This window comes from Pelobates fuscus, chromosome 1 (assembly GCF_036172605.1).
Source record: "Pelobates fuscus isolate aPelFus1 chromosome 1, aPelFus1.pri, whole genome shotgun sequence".
In the NCBI taxonomy this organism is placed as follows: Eukaryota; Metazoa; Chordata; class Amphibia; order Anura; family Pelobatidae; genus Pelobates; species Pelobates fuscus.
Genome location: NC_086317.1, coordinates 473,619,782 through 473,643,143, shown reverse-complemented (window position 1 = coordinate 473,643,143; position 23,362 = coordinate 473,619,782). Strand labels below are relative to the sequence as shown.

General features: G+C 42.8%; 1 protein-coding gene across 1 annotated transcript in view; it reads left to right on the top strand.

Moving 5' to 3' along the window:
- Positions 1-22,552, top strand: part of LOC134572755 (piwi-like protein 1) — a 161,334-nt gene extending 138,782 nt beyond the window's left edge. Inside the window, exons 14-21 of the mRNA XM_063431922.1 lie at positions 10,659-10,731; positions 10,825-11,025; positions 14,596-14,699; positions 19,626-19,696; positions 20,766-20,910; positions 21,858-21,983; positions 22,199-22,346; positions 22,434-22,552. Of these exons, the coding sequence (XP_063287992.1) occupies positions 10,659-10,731; positions 10,825-11,025; positions 14,596-14,699; positions 19,626-19,696; positions 20,766-20,910; positions 21,858-21,983; positions 22,199-22,346; positions 22,434-22,550 (985 nt within the window). The 3' untranslated portion in view covers positions 22,551-22,552. The remainder of the gene's footprint in view (positions 1-10,658; positions 10,732-10,824; positions 11,026-14,595; positions 14,700-19,625; positions 19,697-20,765; positions 20,911-21,857; positions 21,984-22,198; positions 22,347-22,433) is intronic.
- Positions 22,553-23,362: the final 810 nt, after the last annotated feature.

Genomic DNA, 23,362 nt, shown 5'->3' with positions numbered 1-23,362 from the left:
GACAGTAAATGCCAATAACCACATTTTTATAAGCGGATGAATACTTGACATTACCCCCCACCTGAACGCCCACCGGGCGGGCAGGACCAGGCTTGAGAGGAAATATGGCATGAAAATAGCGAATCTTGCTGCCAGCATGTATATCAGATGCCGGAACCCAAGAACGATCGGCTGGTCCATAAGCTTTCCAATCCACCAAGTACTGTAAAGTGCCTCGAGAAAACCTGGAATCAGTTATGGAGGAGACCTCATACTCTTCCTATCCAGAAACAATTAAGGGAGGAGGAGGGACACGTGAGACAGTATATTTATTGCAAACAAGAGGTTTGAGCAAGGACACTTGAAAGATATTAGGAATTTTCAAGGAGGCCGGAAGGGCCAGAGAGTACGCAACAGGATTGATCCTACGAAGGACACGAAAAGGTCCAAGGAACCTAGGCGCAAATTTCATCCTAAGGACTTTGAGCCTGATCTTATGAGAAGATAACCAAACCCTGTCACCCACTGTAGAACAGACTCTAGTTTTTTAGGATCCATCAGAAACCCCGAGGCAGAAATATTATATCCTAAAAACTGTACTTCAGACTGGTCAAAGATACATTTTTCCAATTTACAATAAAGTTGTTTTTTTAATAAGGTTTGCAGAACTTGTTTAACGTGATCGTGGTGAGACTGGAGGTCAGGAGAATAAATAAGGATATCATCCAGATAGACCAAGACAAACGAGTAAATGTAATCCCGGAGTACATCGTTAATGAAATCTTGGAAAACCGCTGGAGCATTGCACAACCCGAATGGCATCACTAGATATTCATAGTGTCCACTTCTGGTATTAAATGCAGTCTTCCACTCGTGGTTTTCCTTGATTCTCACTAAATTGTAAGCGCTTCTAAGGTCAAGCTTAGTAAACACTTTAGCGCCCTGGAGTCTGTCAAATAATTCAGCAATAAGAGGAATGGAGTAGGCGTTCTTAATGGTGATTTTGTTTAATGCCCTGTAATCGATACATGGGCGCAACTCGCCATCCTTTTTAGATACAAAAAAGAATCTTGCACCAGCAGGCGAGGATGACTTTCGTATATGGCCTGTTTTCAATGAATCTTTAATATATTCCTCTATTACACTACTCTCATGAGGAGATAGAGCATAGACTGCTCCCTTAGGTGGCATAGCACCTGGAAGTAAGTTAATGGAACAGTCATATGGTCTGTGAAGAGGTCGATTTTTAGACTGGGTTTTGCTGAATACTTCTTTAATGTCTTGGTATTGTATAGGGATCTTGGGATTTTGAGGTGTACTTGTGGGTAATTCAATAGTGCCCACTCTTTTGGTGACCTGCAATATGCACCTTTTATTACAATCCGTACCCCATTCTAATATTTCCCCATTAGCCCAGTCAATATGAGGGTTATGCTTGCTAAGCCATGGAAATCCTAATATAATAGGACAAGAACGAGATGCAATCACCTAAAACGTTTCCATTACACCTAAGACCTGTCCCCTTAAGGTGCTTAGGTGTGGTAGTTTTCCGGACGTATGGGACAATTGTTTCTCATATGTCCCTTCCTACCGCAGTATAGACATAGGCCTTCTTTTCTTCTATATTGTCTTTTCTGCTTCCGACAGTCTAGTGACCCCCAACTGCATGGGTTTGGGTTCGTACTGTACAGGAATTTCAGGGACAATAGGTCTGGAGAAATGGGGTGCTAAATGCATACTCATGCGTCTGGTCTTGTTTCTAGTAGCTTCTCTGGTTCTTAATCTATTATCAATCTGCATGACAAAAGTGATAAATTCATTAAGCTTTTTGGGTATGTCTTTGGCAGCAATCTCATCTAGCATCGTTTCAGATAATCCCTTTTTAAATGCAGAGATTAACCCACTATTAGTCCAGTCTACCTCGGAATATAGGGTACGAAATTCTATGGCATATTCCGAGAGACCGGTTCCCTTGTCTGTGATATGCATCAGGGCAGTAGAGGCATCATCCTCTCTGCCTAAAGGTTCAAACGTAAGTTTGAATTCCGTAAGGAACTCCTGGTAATTGTGTGCCACACTCCTATTACTCTCCCATAATGGATTGGCCCAAGCTAAAGCTTTACCTTTTAATTGATTCATTAGGTAACCAATTTTTGCTCTGTCTGTGGGAAAAGAGCCCGGTGAGGCCTCAAAATGATACTCCATTTGGTTAATAAATTCCCAGCATTCTTGAATATGACCATCAAAATGCATGGGAGGAGATAAGGAGATAGTAGGTGCCGTGTGTACTATAGCTGGAGGTACACAAGGTGGAGGTGAGGCCGCAGGTTGCAGATGCGCTGTTCGGGTAAGAAGCGTACTGAAGGCCTGGGCAAATTAATCCATGGGGTGATCATTATCCTCCAGTTTCCTTTCACAAGCAGCTATGTGCTTACACAATTCTACAGGATCTATGGCCCTGTTGTAATGTCAGGATTACTGAATGATCCAGCACGTAGAATTGTGTAACACAGAGGACTGATAGGTAATGTATACCGGACCTTAGTATGGCCGGACTAACGTACCAAAGAATAGTCAGGAATAGCAGAGGTCAAGGGAAACAGACACACAACGATAAGGAAAAGCCAGGAGTCAGGGATGCCAGAAAGCAGGGAAGTCAAATACAATGTCAAAGTCAAATAACCAGAATAACCAAAATCAATAACGCACTCTCGGACAACCACAAGGGAAACAACGATAGGGCACTGAGCAGGATGAGAACTGGGCCTAAATACCCCTCCTCTAGATCTGATAGGCTGTAACCGGCCTTTGACCCCAAAGGCAGTTACCAGGTTCCCATTTGCATAATTGCTGCTTAGCATTAACCCTTCTGTGGATTTGGTTGCTGCTCAGCACAACTTTTCATGTGTGGACCGTAAATGCCATTAACCACATTTTTATAAGCGGATGAATACGTGACAGTGATATGGCAGGCTGACAACCCTGCCTGGCGCAACGCTATGCTCAAAACTCTAGTAATTGGAAAATGCGACAACGCTGAACTGTCCGCATGAACTAGTAACTGGGCGCAGCTCGGGGGACGTAAGCGACCAAAGGAACTAATTGTACTGGGCAAAGAGCGCTATCTTGCTAGGCCGGCATGGACACCCATGTACCTCGCCCTTGTTCAGACTTGGAACGGGGAATGAAAAGCAGAACTGCCTGATGAGAAAAGTAGATATGAGCAGCTTGTATCCTGTGTCCCACTGCCTTGGATGATGGAACTACCAGGTCCCCCACCCAGCGGGCACCATGAAAAGCCACGGCAAACACTGCCCGTAAAAGACCTCAAACGCGGAAGAACAAACCAACGTTAATGCAAGCAGGCGCTGTCTCGGACAAGCAGGGTTATAAGTTCCCGCGTGTCCGGCGGACAAAACTCTGATCTATTCCAACCTTCGAGAACCTGCCTGTGGCGGACCGCCTGGCCCACCAACTGGTTGCCTCCGCCAATCGCTGCTTCCTAGCTGTCGCCGAGTACTTCCAGCACTCCACCAGACACCACCAGCACCATAGTCCCCACGTCCAGCGTTACAGCTTGGCTGAGAACTCTCCATCCTCCACCCACCCTGGACTCCCAAGACCAGGATCCAGCTTCCAGTGGGTGAACCTCTCCTACTCCAGAGAGTATAGCAGGAATAGCTCGTACAAGAGCGAGTGATTATAGCACTCCAAGCAGAAGGGAGACAGCTGTATAGCTTTCTCCCACAAACATGAGACGAGGCTCTATGGTTTTAATGGGGCCACACACTACCTTCCTCATGCAAGTGGCACTCCCCCCTGGACCTGGTGGTAGCCTGCAACAAAATTACACAAACCAATGACATTGGCCCCTAGGTCCAGGATATGCCCATACAATACAATGCAATCCCTCCCGTATGCATGGGAGATAATTGAGTTAGGAACTGTACTAACTCCATTCTCTCCAAGCACAAAAAAACTAATTTTTATAAAACAAAAGTACCCTTAAAACATACAAACCCCCCACAAAAGTTACATCCCCTGATTGCTCCGATCTGGGTGAACAACATATCCAAAAATCCCCTAGATCGGTTCAGGAATTTTCTGGAAGTCATACTTTTGGCCATCCGCATGCATGGTCCCTGGCCCAAAACAGTTCCATACAATCACGACGAAGTGCCTCTGAGGACCGACCGTGAACCGCAAAGTCTTCATGCCAAAAATAGTTCCAAGGCGTTCGCCGCTAAGTCCCCTTGAAGTCTATTCGCAGTTTTGTTGCATGCAAATGGCTGCCAGGGAGCTAGCGTTCGGTTCTATTGAAAGTGCCGAACCAGGGGGAATAAAATGTCAAGTCGCTGGCTTGGCCCATAATCTTTTGGCAGGAGGCCGGCAAGCAGGCCCCTCCAAAAGCCCCTGGCGAGGTTCCTTTCGCCACATTGCTTAACCATGAAAAAACTGAAAGGATCTGGCTTACCTGCAAACCTCAAAAAGAAGGAAAGGGCGGCAAGCCTGGTCCCCACCATAGCTCTAGAAAAGCAATGTAGCCAGCCAGCTCAAAACCGGCCCCCTGGGAGGCCTCCACGTAATGAACCCAGAGACTCATAGAGAAACTGACCCCTTCGCCCCAGCAGCGAATGTACGACCTCAGTTTGAGGGACCAGCAAAGCTCTCACCAAGGGGAAAAGGAGCTTCCATTGTCAATCATCTGCCTGAGAAAGGAAGGACAATGGGTGCTCTGCGCAATCGCCGATGGAGCAAGATATCTGAAAAGGTCCTGTTGAAAACGTGACCAAGCATTCGCCAGTGTATTATTGGGAACATGGCGAGCTGTGAAGCGAATGTTGTGTTGCAGGCAATGGAGAACTAACAAACGGAGCAACCTAACCACTAGGGGAGAAGAGGCCAACAACAGATTTATGGCGTGAACCACAGACTGGTTGTCAGTCCAGAAAACAACTGACTAGTTGCGGAAGTGCGAGCACCACAACTACCCTGCCACCAGTATTGAAAAAAGCTCTAGTAGCGTAAGGTTTCTTGTAAGGCCCCTAGCACGCCATGAAGGCGGCCATGGGGCGGCACTCTAAGACCCTGGAAAATAAGCCCCGTAACCACATGAACCCAAAGCGTCCGTAAACAAATGGAGAGACTGGTTAGAGGAAGGACCTGACTGCCAAAAACTGACTCCGTTGAAGTCCTGCAAAAAACACCCCCAGACGTGATGATCCTCCAACATGTCCTTAGACAAGGAGATCTTTACCCTGCAGGAAAAGTTGGAGTCTCAAAAAGGATTGCAGATCCCTCAGGAACAAAACCCATGCTGCCACGGTCGTATGAACTGAAAGCAGCGTCCTATCAGCCTTAGCCTGCACTGCATTAAAGAGGTGTCTATTTCAATGCCTACGAAGGAAAGCACGTAGGCCCCTCGGACTTGTCCTCTTCCAGGGGAACACCAAACTCTGCGAGACTCCTCATGATGGACATAAAGTAGGAGCAATGAGCCGAGCTGCTAGGACCCACAAGGAGGAGAGCTAAAAAAATGCTGAAATATTGAAACACCCACATTTTTACCTTCACTAGGTGCAAGTGCAGGGAGTAAACAGAACAGGGGTACGAGTCCCCTTGAACGGCTGCCCTGCTCAGCAACAAATCTTGGCCAAGGGAGGTAGTGGGGTTGGTGGGGTCAGACAGCAGTGTCTGGTAAGGAACGGATCCTCCCACCATGTCTGGGTGACTCCCCCTACCCTGCGCCAACAACTATTTCCTTAGCATGCAAAACATTACTTTCTGCCCTTTAGAGGACAAGCCTAATGCTCCTTCATACTCCAACCCTGTGTCATCAGATGAAAAAGGTAAATCTAAACTGGCAATTGTAGAAGGTAGAGACTCAGAGTGGCACAGCCACCTGCAATCCCGTGTCCAGTGGAACAGCAACACCTGCCTGAGACGATCCAGCCAATGGAGGAAAGGGGGCAACAGTGTCAGCCCTTTGTGGTAAAGTCGCTTGACCTGCGGACCCTCTGGATACCATGCGGACATGGAGGGACGTTCTATGTTCCGCAGCACCTCCTGTAAAATCGAAGCTAAAATGGGAGCACCGAGGGCCGAAGACATGGGATCAGCAGAAGTGGAGGCATGATAGGGATGCTCACCTTTTGTAATATGTCTTTTGATACCACTGGTGTGGCCAGGAAAAATGCACGCAGCCTTTCTTGTAATGGAAGTGGGCAATATAGAAGTCCACAGGACAACTTATTAAAGGAACACTCCACATCCAAATACAAAATAAAAATCACTAGTAGATAAAACCCTAATTAAAATGTGTATGCATTTAATTATGTGCTGTTTTCATTGGGTTTGTAGCTAAAATACACTTGCAAAACCTGCAGGTCTCTTGTCTGCTACCTTTGCTAACCCTTCTAACCCCACTCAGACTCCCTGTGTCTATCCAATCAGACTTCCCAATGAAGCTCTTTGCAAGGCATGCCTCTTAGGTTTAGCTCCTTTGAGCTAACAAAACCAAGAATGAACAGGACTGTTTGTGATATATACATATACACACACAAGTATTTTTGCATGTATGTTGCATCACATTTGGATTTTGAGCTCTGAAAAAGCTCATTACTGTGTCTTTTCTTACCCCACAAATATAAATAAGGTATTCACTTATAGTTTTAATTACTGTGTTCCAGAATTAATTCAGTTAGCAGTCCCCCCTCTCTTTCTCCCCCTCTCTTTCTCCCCCCTCTCTTTCTCCCCCCTCTCTTTCTCCCCCTCTCTCTCTCCCCCTCTCTCTCTCCCCCTCTCTCTCTCCCCCTCTCTCTCTCCCCCTCTCTCTCTCTCCCCCTCTCTCTCTCTCCCCCTCTCTCTCTCCCCCCTCTCTCTCTCCCCCCTCTCTCTCTCCCCCCTCTCTCTCTCCCCCCTCTCTCTCTCCCCCCTCTCTCTCTCCCCCCTCTCTCTCTCCCCCCTCTCTTTCTCCCCCCTCTCTTTCACCCCCTCTCTCTTTCACCCCCTCTCTCTTTCACCCCCTCTCTTTTTCCCCCTCTCTCTCTTTCCCCCCCTCTCTCTCTTTCCCCCCCTCTCTCTCTTTCCCCCCCTCTCTCTCTTTTCCCCCCCCTCTCTCTCTTTTCCCCCCTCTCTCTCCTCCCCTTTCTCTTTCTCCCCTTCTCCTCTCTCTCCCCCAATGCGGTGTGGCATGGAAGCTATAAGCCCGTGGCACTGCTAAGGTGTTATGGAAGACCAGGATGCTTCAATAGCTGCCTTCAGCTCTTCTGCATTGTTCGGTCTCATGTCTCTCATCTTTCTCTTGGCAATGCCCCATAGATTCTCTATGGGGTTCAGGTCAGGTGAGTTTGCTGGCCAATCAAGCACAGTAATCCCACGGTCATTGAACCAGGCTTTGGTGCTTTTGGCAGTGTGGGCAGGTGCCAAGTCCTGCTGGAAAATGAAGTCCGCATCCACATAAAACTCGTCTGCGGAAGGAAGCATGAAGTGCTCCAAAATCTCCTGATAGACTGCTGCGTTGACCCTGGACTTAATGAAGCACAGTGGACCAACACCAGCAGATGACATGGCTCCCCAAGTCAACACAGACTATGGAAACTTCACACTGGACTTAAAGCCTCTTGCAGTGTGTGCGTCTCCATTCTTCCTCCAGACTCTGGGTCCTTGGTTTCCAAATGAGATGCAAAAGTTGCTCTCATCATAAAAGAGGACTTTGGACTACTGAGCAACAGACCAGGTCTGTTTTTCTTTGGCCCCAGGTAAGACGCTTCTGACGTTGTTTGTTGTTCAGGAGCGGCTTGACAAGAGTAATAAGACATCTGAAGCCCATGTCCAGGATCTTTCTGTGTGTGGTGGCTCTTGATGCACTGACTCCAGCCTCAGTCCACTCATATAAACATAGAATGTGACGGCAGATAAGAACCATTCGGCCCATCTAGTCTACCCAATTTTTTAAAATACTTTTATTAGTCCCTGGCCTTATCTTATAGTTAGGATAGCCTTATGCATATCCCACGTATGTTTAAACTCCATTACTGTATTAACCTCTACCACTTCAGCTGGAAGGCTATTCCATGCATCCACTACCCTCTCAGTAAAGTAATACTTCCGGATATTCTTTTTAAACCTTTGCCCCTCTAATTTAAGACTGTCCTCTTGTTGTGGTAGTTTTTCTTCTTTTAAACATAGTCTCCTCCTTTACTGTGATTCTCCTTGTGAAAGTCCCCAACACATTTGAATGGCCTTTTCCTGGCAATCCTCTCCAGGCTGTGGTCATCCCTGCTGCTTGTGCACCTTTTTCTTCCACACTTTTCCCTTCCACATAACTTTCTATTAATGTGCTTTGATACAGCACATAGGGAACATCCAATTACCTTTTTAGGCTTTCCCTCCTTATGGAGGGTGTCAATGATGGGTTTTCTGCACAACTGTCAGTTCAGCAGCCTTCCCAATGATTGTGATTCCTACTGAACCAGACTGAGAGATCATTTAAAGGCTCAGAAACCCTTTGCAGGTTTTATGGCTTACTTAGCTGATTTGAGTGGGACACTGTGAGCCTAGAATATATCTCTTTTCTCGAATTGGTAGAGTTGCCCTTTATAAGGCTAGAAGGAGTGTGGACAGTATTGGTGTGCCTTTTGTTTGTTTGTTTGTTTGTGTGTATGTGTGTGTGTATGTGTGTGTGTGTGTGTGTGTGTGTGTGTATATATGTATGTATGTGTGTGTATATATATATATATATATATAGTTAGTTAATAATAAAAAAATAACCTTTTTTAATGCTCTGAAGTACTTTTAAGATCTTCCAATTGACCAGTAAAATGGATGAAGAGGGAATTTAATTTACAAAAAGGTTTGATAGCTTCCACGCTTTGGAGTTGGCTGAAGGTTTTTTTGTTTTTTTTATTCATCAGATTTCTTGGCATATAGACCAGTATCTGACCGTCACTGGCCAAATTACCAGTATGTTGTTGGATCCCTCTGGCTTTTTTTTTTTCTTCTTCTCCATCTCTTCCTCTCCATGTCCTCATGGGGTTTGTGGTTTTCTTGTTGGTTTTACTTTTCCTCTACTACTAACTAGTGAGTGGCCAAGGAACAAGAGGTTGGAGTCGACTCAAAATATAACGCCTCTCCAGATTGATGAATCCTAGCTCACATTATGTCCCTTGTGGACAGTGACTGAAATTTTCATCCATGTGGTAAAACTGCTTCCCAATGCTTCTATAGAGAAGCATTGTGCAACCCACTGCTCATGTATAGTAATTACTGCACTGCGGCCATCATCTCCTCCAATACTACATTAATTTATCACTATAAGGGGCATTCTACCCCTTCATGCTGTTTTTGAGGACACAGTGTTAGCACTGCAAACATTAAAGAACTTTAAGGACAAAGCTCCTGTGATGATTGTCTGACAGCCACTGTAGACGTTCTTAAAGCTCAATGTAAACTCTGCCTTTTCACAGAGGTAGTGTTTGTAAACCAGAGCGAGCAGGGACTTTTTATTTTATTTTTGCATCAAAACCATGATATTAAGCTATTAACCCTTGCCTGTGATCCGGTGTTCGGACAGTCCACATTCGGCATCTAGGGTTCATCTGCAGCAATTACCACGCTCTGCCATTTGGCGTAATCCTGCTGATTGGAACGGATTCAGTGTCCTATAAAGTGTTGTTGTTTTTTGCCTTCCCTATTGATATAGTTGCTGAAGAAGTACTTACACATACAAAGTAATAGTCTATAATGCATTTAATATTTTTGAATAGTGTTTTTGAATTTTACAATCTTGTGCCTAGGTGCTCAAAAATCTATAGGTTGTCTGCCTGTTATTGTCTAGATGAATAGGTGGAGAAAATTTGACCGTATTTCACTTATAAATCCCCCATGGTCAGTGTAGAAAAACATGAGGTTTTGGCCCTAAACCAGACACAAAATCTTGTCCAACACTTTGTGTGATAGCTAAAAAATAGAGGTCTACCACAGGACTTGAGTCCTCAAATTGAATACATACAGTTGCAAGAAAAAGTATGTGAACCCTTTGGAATGATATGATGTAGGCCTCATAACGTTTGCTTAATGAAGTGGTTTTAGTGTAAAGATCAAACCTGCGCAGTCTCACTGCTAAACTCATTTAGGAGTTGAATCACATTTGTTTCTGTTTATGCAGCCCTAACCACAGCTCCTCGGCCTGTGACTCGCATAGCCTGCATGGAAAAAAAAGTTTAATTTTCAATTGGATGTAACTTACTTTAGAAGTGCTCCTGATGTGTCTAGAAGGCTATTAACAGAGAAGGAGATTAGAAAATCTAAATTAAACAGAATGTGCAATAAAGGAAGTTTCAATATTGGATCTCTCATTACAGGAAGTGTCACATGCGAGGAGGGTGTGACTTGGGCTGTATAAACCATTATTTACCTCTTAAATGGCAGAGAATTGAGCTGTGAGGCAGCATGGGCATGATCTATACACCAAAAGTGCATCATTAAGATATAGTTGTTTTGGTGCCTACAATGTCCCTTTAAACAAATTGTTCCCTAGGACAATTAATCAATATTGCATGGCATAGAACCCATAATCAACTTGTTTAAGGAAGAGCGCAACAAATGCATGACCAATCACTATTTCCATTAAAATGAGTGAGTAGAAGTTGGTTGCCCACTTTCTGTTTTTGTTTCAGGATTGAGGTTGATGACTCGCAGCATTCATACATGAGAGCTCTAACTCAGAATGTTACACCTAATACACAAATGGTATGTACTATAGAAATCCACAATACTAACCAGTCTACACTTTGCTTGTTTTCTCTGCAAACGTCATACAATATTTGTTTTCTTAATGTGCAGGTAGTGTGCATCTTGTCCAGTATTCACAAGGGTAAATATGATGCCATAAAGAAATACCTATGTGCAGATGTTCCGATTCCAAGCCAATGTGTGGTTGCAAAAACTCTCAGCAAGCCCCAAACAATTATGTCTGTTGCTTCGAAAATTGCTTTGCAGATGAATTGCAAAATGGGAGGCGAGCTTTGGTCTGTGGAGATGCCCGTAAGTTTGTCTTCTTTATAAACGCACTATTTGTGAATAGGTGTTAAATTAGTATTAGGTGACATTAGAATAACCAGAATAATGTGAACATGTCCTTCACAAACATGTGAATAACAAATCTGTCTTAGATCAAATACACTGTACTAAGTCTGTCCAGAAGAAGAAATACAGATGAAAAACTGAATATCATGTAATTTGCATACCTTGCAAAATGGTAACTGATGCAGTTGATACTTCTCAGTTATGCAAAAGGAAATTAAATACATACGTGGGAGTCCTCGACTGCTCCCATTCACCTGTGTCGTTGCTTCTCATATATATTCCTTCATGAATGACGAGCATGAAGCCAAGCATTGCAAACTCTTTTGATCTATACCAAATTTCTGGTGCATATCCATTACTCTCCCTAAACTGATTTATAGGGAAATTTGTAGAGCTCCCAGTCTCTGTAGTGTTCATCCTTATTAATGCGGTTTTGCTCATAATTCTCTCCCCCCTCCCTCCCCCTGCAGCTTTTAAGTTTAACCCCTTAAGAACCAAACTTCTGAAATAAAAGGGAATCATGACATGTCACACATGTCGTGTCCTTAAGGGATTAAAGGACCACTATTGGCACCCAGACCACTTCAGATCAATGAGGTGCCAGGTCCACCTAGGGTTAACCCTGCCTGTTGAGAAACTGCTATGTTTACATATCGGTTAATCCAGCCTCTAGTGGCTGTCTCATCGACAGCCGCTAGAGGCGCTTCCACACTTCTCACTGTGATTTTCACAGTGAGACGACGCCAGCGTCCACAGAAAAGCATATAGAATGCTTTCCTATGGACTGACTGAATGCGCGCGGCTATTGCCACGCATGCGCATTCAGTCGATGCCGTCAGAAGGAGGAGGAGAGTCCCCAGCGCCGAGGGAGCCTGGCGCTGGAGAAAGGTAACGGATTAACCTCTTCCTACCCCTAAAGCCTGGCGGGAGTGGGAGCCTGAGGGTGGGGGACCTATTAACACTGTAGTGCCAGGAAAACTAGTTTGTTTTCCTGGCACTATAGAGGTCCTTTAACTCTGCCCTTGTAGCCATGCCTCTTGTTTAGACAGAGCAGTTTCCCTATTTGATATACTCAGTAGATATTTGGCTAATGTTAGATCAGTTTGAGTGTAGTTGCTGACGCAACTCCACCCCACAGCCAATCACGGCTTTTCCATCTGCCTACTTTCCCCCTTTGCATGACTTTGATATAATATACAAGTAAGAAGTGGATTAGGTTTAGCAGAGTCAAGTTACCAACCCAGCTCACACCGTTATCTCATTGTGGAGATAAACTGGTTATCTTCTGTAACGGATCCACTGGCACCCCGACTGGGTACCTCCGTTAATGGATGCTCCTAGTGCTTCCTGAGGACTCCAAGCACTCTGGCAGACACCACAATCACCGAATCCGAGAAAACCTTTAAATTCTCCCAAGCATATGAATGCTGTAGACCATTGAATAGGAACCATACGAATAGGCTTGTACTCCTAGCAGTCAACTGGAACAGCATACAATAAATCCTTCCCCCAATAATGAGACGACACATCACTTTGAGGGTAAAACAGGAACTCTGGACTGGCTCATCCAGCCTGGCTTTTATTACACTAATCCACATACAGGCCACACCCAGGGGGAGGCATAAAATAACCAATCACATACATGGTTCAGCCCACACATCCCCTCCCCTCAGATAACATTAAACTCAATTATCCGGTACACTTTTTCAGCCAAGTTCTGGATGTACCCCAAAACCCGGGGGTACACCTTTAAATCCAGCATCGCTGGATAGCCCTTATTCAGGGGGACAACATATCCAAAATTCAAGTAATTCGGATGAATGGTTCGTGAGATATGGGGTTCCAAAGATTTGACCGACCGCATGGGTAAAGTATCCGAAAACAGTTCCATGCATTTTGGCCCTGCGGTCGGTCACAAACAAGGGAATGAAAACAGGCGAATTGCCTGTGTTATAGAGCCTGGAGAGGGTTTGAATGAATTCCCTTGTTTATGGGGTTCTTTCTACCGAACGGCGGGTCATTCGGTAGTTTCCATACGAATTTCTGGAAGTATGGAGGTCTCAGCGGTGTTTGCCTAGTCAAGTGTCCGATTTTAGTTCCAGACACTCGACGGCAAAACACCGCTGTTCGGTAGTTTAAGATGGCCGCCGCCACGTGTTTGTTTCCCGAATGGCGGCCACCCAGAGGACAAAGAATACATTACACTGATTGCCAATTACCCGTTTGCAACATTGTTGCAAACTGTAATTGGAGGCACACTTATTCCTGGGTGGTCTGGTTGTTCGGTAGTTTCACTCAATATAATAAATGGAGTGATTCTACCGAACAATCAGATGAATGCTGCATACATATCCCAGGTTAAACTTAATACACATATAATATTACAGGCAGTACACTAGAATATGTATCACAGTCTTAAAGGGACAGTAGTCCCAAAAGTCCCAATATGTCCATAGATGCTGTTAAAAGGGCCAGTAGCAGCAATATACAGTACAATATGCCCCAAATAACCCAGGGGCCATAGTCAGCAGGTAGGAGGCTAGCAAACAGGCTTCTCCAGGGCCCAGTGGCGAGGTTGGTTTCGCCACATCTTCCAATCAGATATGTTTTGTAAAAAGCAAATGCATGTCTTAGTAACGTTACGCTGCAGAACATCACTTTAATTTATTTTAACTTTTTCCTTTTCAAATAGATCTGCTTCTAAAGTATTTCTTTAATGTTCTGTGTCCACAATGCATTTAATAAAAGGGAAGTTGTTTGATTTCAACTGGAAGGATTCTTTAAGAAATAAAGAAAAAAAGTCAGGCAGTGTTAATTAAGTTAGTTAAAATTCATAAAAATTAATGTGGGAATAAAGAGCCTAATAAGATGTTGGAATATTAATGCCAGTTGCTGAGTGGGTTGAGCAGTATTTATAATACCTGGAAAATAGTAGGAAGAATGCACAGCTTCTGAGCTCAAAGAGCATTTTACTCTAGTCTTGGCTAATCCATGACTTGGCTTCCTGTATGTCCAAGAGTGGCTATTAACCTGGGTGGATAGTTCTGGCTTGTAGGCGAGTAAGACCATTGACTCCATTATCTGTGTGTGTTTTTACCTGCCCCATGGTTGGACCTCAGTCTATGGTCGCTTGGGCACATCTGTTCCTCACCGTTCATCAGATACAGCAGACCTCCATTTTCTCAGACCCACTCAGCCTCGTGTTCTAAATCTGATTGTGTGTTTGGACATATAATTTTTCTGTAGTATTCTGATGGCATAGAAAATGTATTTATAAAATATTTTACCAGGAAAGATACATTGAGATTTCTCTCGTTTTCAAGTATGTCCTGGGTTATATAAAGATACTGACTGCAGACACTTTGCTTTCGCAGGATGACATTTCTTCATTTGCAATGATTGCTGAGGCACTTGCAATATTTATAAATTAAAAGTATAGTGTTAATTCTGCAATATACCCATATCTGTTTTGGTAAGTCCAATTTCCAGCATTTTTGTGACTCCTAATAAAATATATCTATATTCTAGTTACCAGATGCAATGATTGTTGGCATTGACTGCTATCATGACACTTTATCTGGAAGAAGATCTATTGCTGCATTTGTTGCCAGTATGAACAAAGGCTTAACGAGGTAATCTCCCTGCTCCTGCTCTCATCTACCCATTATTTAATGAAAAGTAATACTGTAAAACACAACAAGTTGGTACAATCTGGCATATTTAGTGGGGGGAAAAAAACTAAATTCACTTTTTTTTTATTTTTTTTTTTTTAATTGTTGTTTTTTTGTTACATAAGGAACTACAAGATCAGGATATGTTAAAGGACCACTATAGTTCCAGGAAAATATACTCCCTGAACAGGGTTCCACTCCCATGGCGCTGAAGGGGGAGGAAGGGGTTAATCCCATACCTTTTCTCCAGCGCCGGGCTCCCTCGGTGCTGGGACTCTTCTTCCGTCACCGGCTGAATGCGCATGCGGGTCAAGAACCGCGCGCGCATTCAGCCAGTCTTATAGGAAAGCATTCTCAATGTGAGAAGCGCGGAGAGTTCTCAAAGTGAGAAGCGCGGAAGCGCCTCTAGCGGCTGTCAATGAGACAGCCACTAGAGGCTGGATTAACCCATAGGTAAACATAGCAATTTCTCTGAAGGGTTAAACCTAGATGGACCTGGCACCCAGAGCACTTCATTAAGCTGAAGTGGTCTGGGTGCCTATAGTGGTCCTTTAAGACAACAAACTAGAAGGGACCTCTTTTAAAAGTACATGGGTACAGCAACCCCATAAGAACATAATTTTGTCTTCTCTAATCCATTAGAACTCTCTTCCATTAGCAAGACTGTCCAGACACGTAAAGCCCTTTAACAGAACTGGACTAAGAAAGACCTCAAACACCCAATTCAGCATGTTGAATGGCTTTTTTCACTAAAAGGTACTTCTTAGACTGCATGTGAATGCCCCACTGACTGTCAAGCATAGCATGAGTGAGGCCAAATGCAATTAAAGGTACACTATAACACTTTAATACCAAAACTCCTAGCTGGATTAGGTAGCTTTGGTTTGGTATATAGATTACACACCTGCCCACCCTTTGTGAAGGAGGTGGGCAGAAAAGAGCAGAAGTGCTTGGGTGCTTGCCCAAAGAAGGGGATTGCTTACATGTCAAATAGGTGGATCTGGCCATCAAAGGGTGTGTTTCTGCTCATCATCGTGATTGACTCTTCACTAAAGAGCCAAGCTGACTGACCGCATGTCCCTCCTCCAGCAGACCATGCATGTAATGCTGCTGAACAACTCTATGCATGGTCCTAGTGACAATTACATCCTGCAGTTTGAAATCTGAAAGGAAGAACTTAAAGGATCACTATATGCTTAGGAGCACAAACATATATTCCTGACCCTATAGTGTTAAAACCACCATCTAGCCCCTCATGCCTCCATACATATAGTAAAAATCTTACTGTATTCAAGCCTGAAGCTGTAACTCTGCATGCTGTTAGACTCAGAAAAACAAGCAGTCTGCTGACATCATCAGAAATGGTAGCCTGATCCAATCACAATGCTTCCCCATGGGTTTGGCTGAGACTGACAAGGAGGCAGATCAGGGGCAGAGCCAGCACAAGCTAATCACAGCCCTGGCCAATCAGCATCTCCTCATAGAGATGAATTGAATCAATGAATCTCTATGAGGAAAGTTCAGTGTCTGCATGCAGAGGGAGGAGATACTGAATGTTTGGATGTATTTTAGGCAGCCATGACCCAGGAAGGATCTCTAACAGCTATCTGAGGAGTGGCATGTGAAGTTATCACTAGGCTGTATGGTAAACACTGCATTTTCTCTGAAAAGACAGTGTTTACAGCAAAAAGCCTGAAGGTAATGATTCTACTCACCAGAACAAATTCATTAAGCTGTACTTGTTCTGGTGACTATAGTGTCCCTTTAAAATTCAGGACTAGCTTCTGGGACCTATATTTGCTTGGACAGCTGTCTAAAATGCATGACTGTCCTGGCAAACCTATGAGATCATGCCCCTGCAGCTCAATGTTTTGCCTTTTTGGGAATTAAATCACTCTGTTTCTATTTTGCAGCCATAGCCACACCTCAATGGCTGTAGCTTACAGATCCTTCATTAAAAAATAAATAGTTTAATTTTCAATCAGAACACAGTGCATTTACTTTTGAAGTAAAGTGTTTTCTTATCTCCTGCTCTGTTAATTGAAACCTGACCACGCAAGGGAGAATTTTGATGGCTCTAGCATCAAAAAAACAGGAGATAAACAATTATAAATTAGACTGTCATAAGGAAAACTAAAAACAACTTTTCAGGAAGTGTATAGGGAAATTGAGTCCCAGTCGGGGAGGTATAGCGAGGGCTGCATGGACAGACAAAAGTGGTTTGACTCCTAAATGGTTGATAATTGAGCATTTAGACTGCATGGGGAATGATCTACACCAAAACCTTTTCCTTAACCTATAACTTGTCTTAAAGGGATATGCCAAACCCCTAAAGCAGTTTAACTTGTTGAAATGCTTTGTGTGAAGAGTGAAGCTTAAGTACGTTTGTGTGGATGCAGTACTGTGTTTTCAAGAAAGGGCATGGACAGGCAATAACTAGGACTGAGGACCACATGGGAGTCTGGATGTTTCCCTGGAATAATGTGACCACGCCCTTCTGGGCGAACAAGGCAAGGAGGAGTAGAATAACAAACAAATACACTCTACACACCTTGATCCTAAAATGGGCACATGTGACAAAAACATAAGCGTAATCTGGGGACCAGGTCCGGCGGCGCTACCTTAAGCCGCCTTAAGGGGCCACTACAGAGGGGTGCAAAAATCCAAATCCCCAGCACCTGGCCAGAGACCTGGATTTTTATTATTTTTTTAAAATGCTTTATTTTTGAAATGCTGGTAGTTACAGCGGTGCCTGTTTCGCCACAACAGCATTATCTGGCTTGAGTATTCTATCCATAGCAAAACCGTGTTGGATTTGCATATTTGTTTTTTTTTTTGATTTTTAAAGAACATTTAAAAGTAACACTTCAAGCTATAAGCATTTCAGTATTAGACAACAGGCTTAATTATTCCACATCAACACAAGGCTAAACAGTTGAACCTGGTATAAGCTGCGACATTGAGTATCTAGGTGTGTCCCTGAGTGTTATGCCGCAAAATAGTGTGCAACAAGTTTCGTTCTGAATAGGCTAACGCAATGCCTGCCAGGTGCTGAGTAAGCAGGAGTAATACTGTAGGGTTATGGTAACTGGCACGTTTGGAGGTCAGCAGAGGCTAATAGTATGCCTTGAATTTATGACTAGTGTCTTGCACATCAATACGTCTGCTTGGGATTGTGAATAGGCAGTGGAACGTTTAAGCGTTTGCGGTGAAGTGTATGCTAGTTATGAGTAATACTATTAGGTCACTACCTGTGTATCTAGTGGCTTGAGGTTACCCTTTGTTAAGGTCAGTTAGCGGGGAGCAACATGTTAATAAGCCACTGGTATAACAACTTGAACTTAAATAAAAGAGAGTCTGGATAAACAGATACCACTGTGTAAGGCAATGAGTAGGGAAGTGCTCAATTTTATGGTATAGTAGATGTAAAGATTTACACATCTACTATACCATAGATATACACATTTGGGCTAAGTGTCATTGGGTGTATCATGAGCAAGTTCCGGTTGTAATGCCCGGCTCTAGAGTCAGGCCTACTTGTATGTGTTATCTTGTAATAGTGCTCATTCGTTTGACACAGGAATATGCTCCCCTCCCCACCCCCATTACATAGTCCCCAGAGTAGTAGGTGTATTCCAGCGGTTGCTGAGGCCTAGTGTGTGTAGGTGCACGGAGTGAGTCTGTACGCAGCTATGGGTCTCCAGGGGTGTGTGATATGGGCCTTCATAACTTTAATACCGAGGCCTGTATTCGCTATAGGTGTCGCTGGGTTTGGCTCAGTGATGAAGGTTGATGTGAACAAGCTATTTTTACCCTAAAGGGAAACTACAGATATGAGACCTGGATTTTTAAATATTTCTGGCAGGACAAAAACAGCAGCTGCTCTAAGCCAGCCCCTTAGAAGCCCTACACTTGCTGTTCTAGACAGCTGTGCTGGTGCTATGGCACACCGCTGAAGCCCAATACAAAGCTGGATGCTGCACGACCTCATTGAGGGTTTGTAATGCCCTGCAGCAGTTAATTGACTGCCGTCTGCAAAACCCCACCCCTTGACCCCACTGTGCCAAGAGCCATTGGACCGCAAGGGAGTGAGAAAGAGCCTTCCACTCGAAGGTTGAAGTTCACTACAGGTAGGAGCTGCCACAGCACACATAATACAAGGTAATACAGGAAGGAGGGATAATATAGTGCCACAAGGAAGGGGAATTCATACTACAAAGAAACATTAGATTGGTGCACACTGTGTGCTGAGGGGCGGGTCACCTATGTTTAGCATACATAATAGGGCTCTGGTAAGTGTCTGGCTGGACATGCATGTCTCAGTTTCACTAACCAGGGGTTTCTTGCAGGATGCTCTGGCAGTAGGTGAGGCGGTGGTGCATGTATATCAGTATCTATGTGCAGTTTGTGTCAGGGGGCAGCGAAATGCACTTTTGCCCGTGTAGCCAAAAATACTTGCACTGGCCCTGCTGGGGACCTACATAAAGTGACAATCTTCATCCCCTCAGTGAGGGTGACCGTCACATATATTTACTAAACAGGGATTTGTTTGATTTTTGTATTTTTTATTTTGGCAGTGGAGTGTCCATAATTTTTTTTTTTGTGTTTATATTAAAGTTTTAATGAAATAAATCATACCAGTTCAGGTAAGGCAAGCCTGCAAGCATTGTAGATGAGAAAATTAGAATTTTTTTTTTCTTTTCCTCTTCTAATATCTGGAAAGGAGTGAAGCTTAAGGCACCCACTTGCAGGATTTAGAGGTGTGAATTTCTACATTTACATTATATTTCTCAACCCTCACATTGTTATGTTAAATAAGGTTTAGTTAACATTTAAAAATCTTAGGAGGTGACAGTCAGCTTTAAAATTGTTACTTTTTATTTTCAGTTGGTTTTCTCGCTGTGTTATTCAGGACCAGAAGCAAGAAATTGTGGACGGGCTGAAAGTCTGTATGCTAGGTAACAAAAGATGATGATGATGATGAGGATGATGTGCAGTATTGGATTCCATTTACTTTGCTCTCTTTGCACTTTGTAAACTTACCGTAATATTGAAGGGTTACTCAATTTCAAAAAGCAGAAGTGGTCATGGTTGTTGGTCATAGTGGAATTGATACCGGAGAAACTGACGGAGGCCAAGCACAGAGAGATGGACACAGGTTTCTTCAGGAAGGAAGAGATTCTTTATTGGATCACCGATCGGGACTCAGAGGGACTAATGTCACCAAAATACAGCAAGTTCTGAGCCCCGGACAATAGTGCAGGCTCCTTATATAGGCACATAACTCCTCCCATATTAAGCTCCACCCGCACATTCTCTTGACCAATCAATACAAATAAGAATTAACTTCCTGCTTGACCGCATGGCCTGTCCAGCACAATGGAGGAGGGGAATACTACATCCTGTATTCTTGCACATGCTCCGTACACTACTGATCGTATCTTGCCTCGTGCAACCAACTGATCGATACGTCAGCATATGCACGTACACATGCCACGTGGTAATCTCGGCCTACTAAATTTATTTTTTACCGAGATTCCACCACAGAATGAGTCTGGATGTGACATTAAGAGTTTTTTTTCAATTGTGTGCCAGGGGTTTGTTGCAACTCCAGCAAAATGCTCTATTCTGGGCTGCTTACTGTAAATTCTGTGCTGCCTACTGTCAATTCAGTGCATATAAAAGATGGTTTTATCCCTCCCTCCCACCTACCGCAGTGTTTCATTTCAGCTCCCTGCCATTTAGAAGTGAAACTAATTTGTTTATACAGTGCTGGTAGTACCTCCCCATCTTGGGATTTCTGAAAAGGCTCAGCCAACAAAAATTTTGTAAAAATAAATTCTAATTTTCCTTATAATAAAGTTAACCCACTAGGAGTTCCAATCCTCCCCACACAGTGTAGTTCTCAGGTTACATTATTTTATTTTATATTTTGTTTGCTGCTTTTAAAAAAAAATAAAAATACATTTTTTTTTTCTTCTAAACCACTTGCATGCTATTATGTGTCTTGTAATTATATCTTTAAAGCTGCCTTGCGAGCCTATGAGTCTGTAAATAATGCAAAACCAAAACGAGTCCTCATCTACCGGGATGGCGTGGGAGATGGTCAGCTGAAGACACTTGTGAATTATGAAATCCCACAGTTCATGGATTGTTTAAAAAGTCAAGATAAGTAAGACCAGAGATAAAAGCATTTACCTTTCTTTTTGTCAATTTGATTTTGGAATACAAAAACACAGGTCAAATGGTGAATACTGTATAGCTTAGGGTTGCAGATTTTATGGCATAGATTAAAACTAGAACCATAGGGATAAAGTCCTAGCTATGAGTCTTAAAAGGACTAAACCAGTTTCAGACAATTTGGTTTTTATAAAAGGACAGTGCCTGACCAATTTTATCACAGCAGTTCAAGCTGTGCTACGGTTAGATGAATAAAGATTCATCTAACCGTAGTTGCTGCTGTGCTATTCTGCATGTTTTTTGTAAGTACTGAAAGAGTTTCAAGGCATGTAGCTGGCCTAAAATATAAAGAGTTTTACTTGCCTGTTTCTTCTTTATCCATCCTCCAATATAACCCATTTAAAATTAATGAAAATAGCAGGGCTTATATAGTTTTTGATAGAATTTATATAGCATTGCACTTGCCCTTAATGTTAAAAGCCTTGAAAGCCTAAATAAACTCTCGGGATGCAGTACTTTTAGCCTTTTAGATTACTGAATTTGCTTCAGCTCCTATATGGCCACCTAGTCTTGGGTTTAATATATTCTCTGCAATTTGTCCTTCTTTGTATTCTACGTCCTTTATGGGGAGACTGTTATGTAAACCTAGCCGAAAAGCAACACTTGATGATATCGGAAGGGAGTAAGAATTTTATTTTTCAAATTGGACATGTTCCAGATATGCAGTGTTGGTTTAATAGAGGAAACGTTTTGGGAAAAATTAGAATGCGAGTCGAGACACCAGTGTATTCGTGAATGAGCGTTTTTTGTTAAACTGATATTGGAGGAAGTTTGATCTATATTATAACAAAAATCAGCCATAATAGGCAATTTTTCTGATCTATCCCCAAGACGCATTTTCATGTATTTTGAAAAAAAATATTTATATTTTCTTTTTAGCCCCAGACTGACTGTTATTGTGGTAAAGAAACGAATCAATGCAAGATTCTTTGGAGTTTTTGGAGGTCGGCTGCAGAACCCGCCACCAGGCACAATTGTTGATGTTGAAGTCACCAGGCCTGAATGGTATGTGTTAAGTGGTTTCTTGGAAAACAAGATATATTCTATTAGTTTGCTGAATGTGGTGAATATGACATACCCCTGGCCCGAGCTATACCTTACAAAACCTGGATCCAGCCTGGTTAATACAGGGATGTAAGATTGTACGCTTCATCTGTTTGATATGACAACTTAATGTGCATCTGAATTCTTTATATACGTTTACGGTTTTCCCTTCTTAGGTATGACTTTTTCATAATTAGCCAATCTGTTAGAGTAGGCACAGTGTCGCCAACTCACTACAATGTGGTTTACGACAATGGAGGTTTGACACCAGACCAGATGCAAAGATTAACGTACAAACTCTGCCATCTTTACTATAACTGGCCGGTGAGTACTGTGCCTGTTTTCTCACTCACTATAAATCTGTTTTTGTATGTTTTATTCACTAACACTGCTTCCTCTTCTCGTTAACAGGGTGTGATCAGGGTGCCTGCTCCTTGCCAGTATGCTCATAAACTAGCATTTTTGGTGGGGCAAAGCATTCACATGGAGCCACATGTATCTCTGGCAAACAAACTTTATTATCTATAGGACCGGGAAGGGTTTGAGTAGCTGTATAAATACTGCAATAAATCATTTTTTATTTATTTTTTTCATAAATATTGTTGTGTTGGAGATGGTGACTATTTAACTAGCAGAAGTTTAATGTAAGAATCTAATTTAGTTGAAGTTATTTGATTTAATTCAATATTTATTATAGTCCTCTCCCTTTATTCTTTACTTTATAATGATGAGGAAGATGTTCGATGTTTCCATAAGTTTATTTATTTTTATTTATTTTGTTGTTCATACAGTGCAGTTTGTCTTGTAGTTGGTCTTGGAGGTACTTCATGGAGTTAGTAGTAGACATATTTTTAACTTATCAAGCGACTCCTTAAACTAGTAATGTAACTTTAAAATCTTTTGTCTTTCCTGTAAAAAACAAAAAACTCAACTTTTGAAATGCTTGGAGTGGTCTTAAATTATGGCTCTATACAGTTGACTGAAGTTGCCTATACTCATTGACGTTTTGCATATTTATTGCCTGTATAACTTAATGTATAAATTGTATTCTACAAATTAAATAAATGCAGTTGTATTGAAAGCAATATCACTCTTGCAGGTGCCTTTTGGTTACGTTTTTTTTATTTTTTTTTATTTCACATAAAATGCAGAATTGTGAGGAAGATTCAGAACAACTTTCCCCAAAACATTTTACCATTAAAGCCTGTGTAACAATCACAAGTCTTAGTGACCTGAATAAATGACTGATTGCAGATGAAGTCATGAATCCAAACTACTGCAGTATATTTCTGCACATCTAGTGGACTGTGACATCCTTCACCCTCCTATTGTAGCAAAAT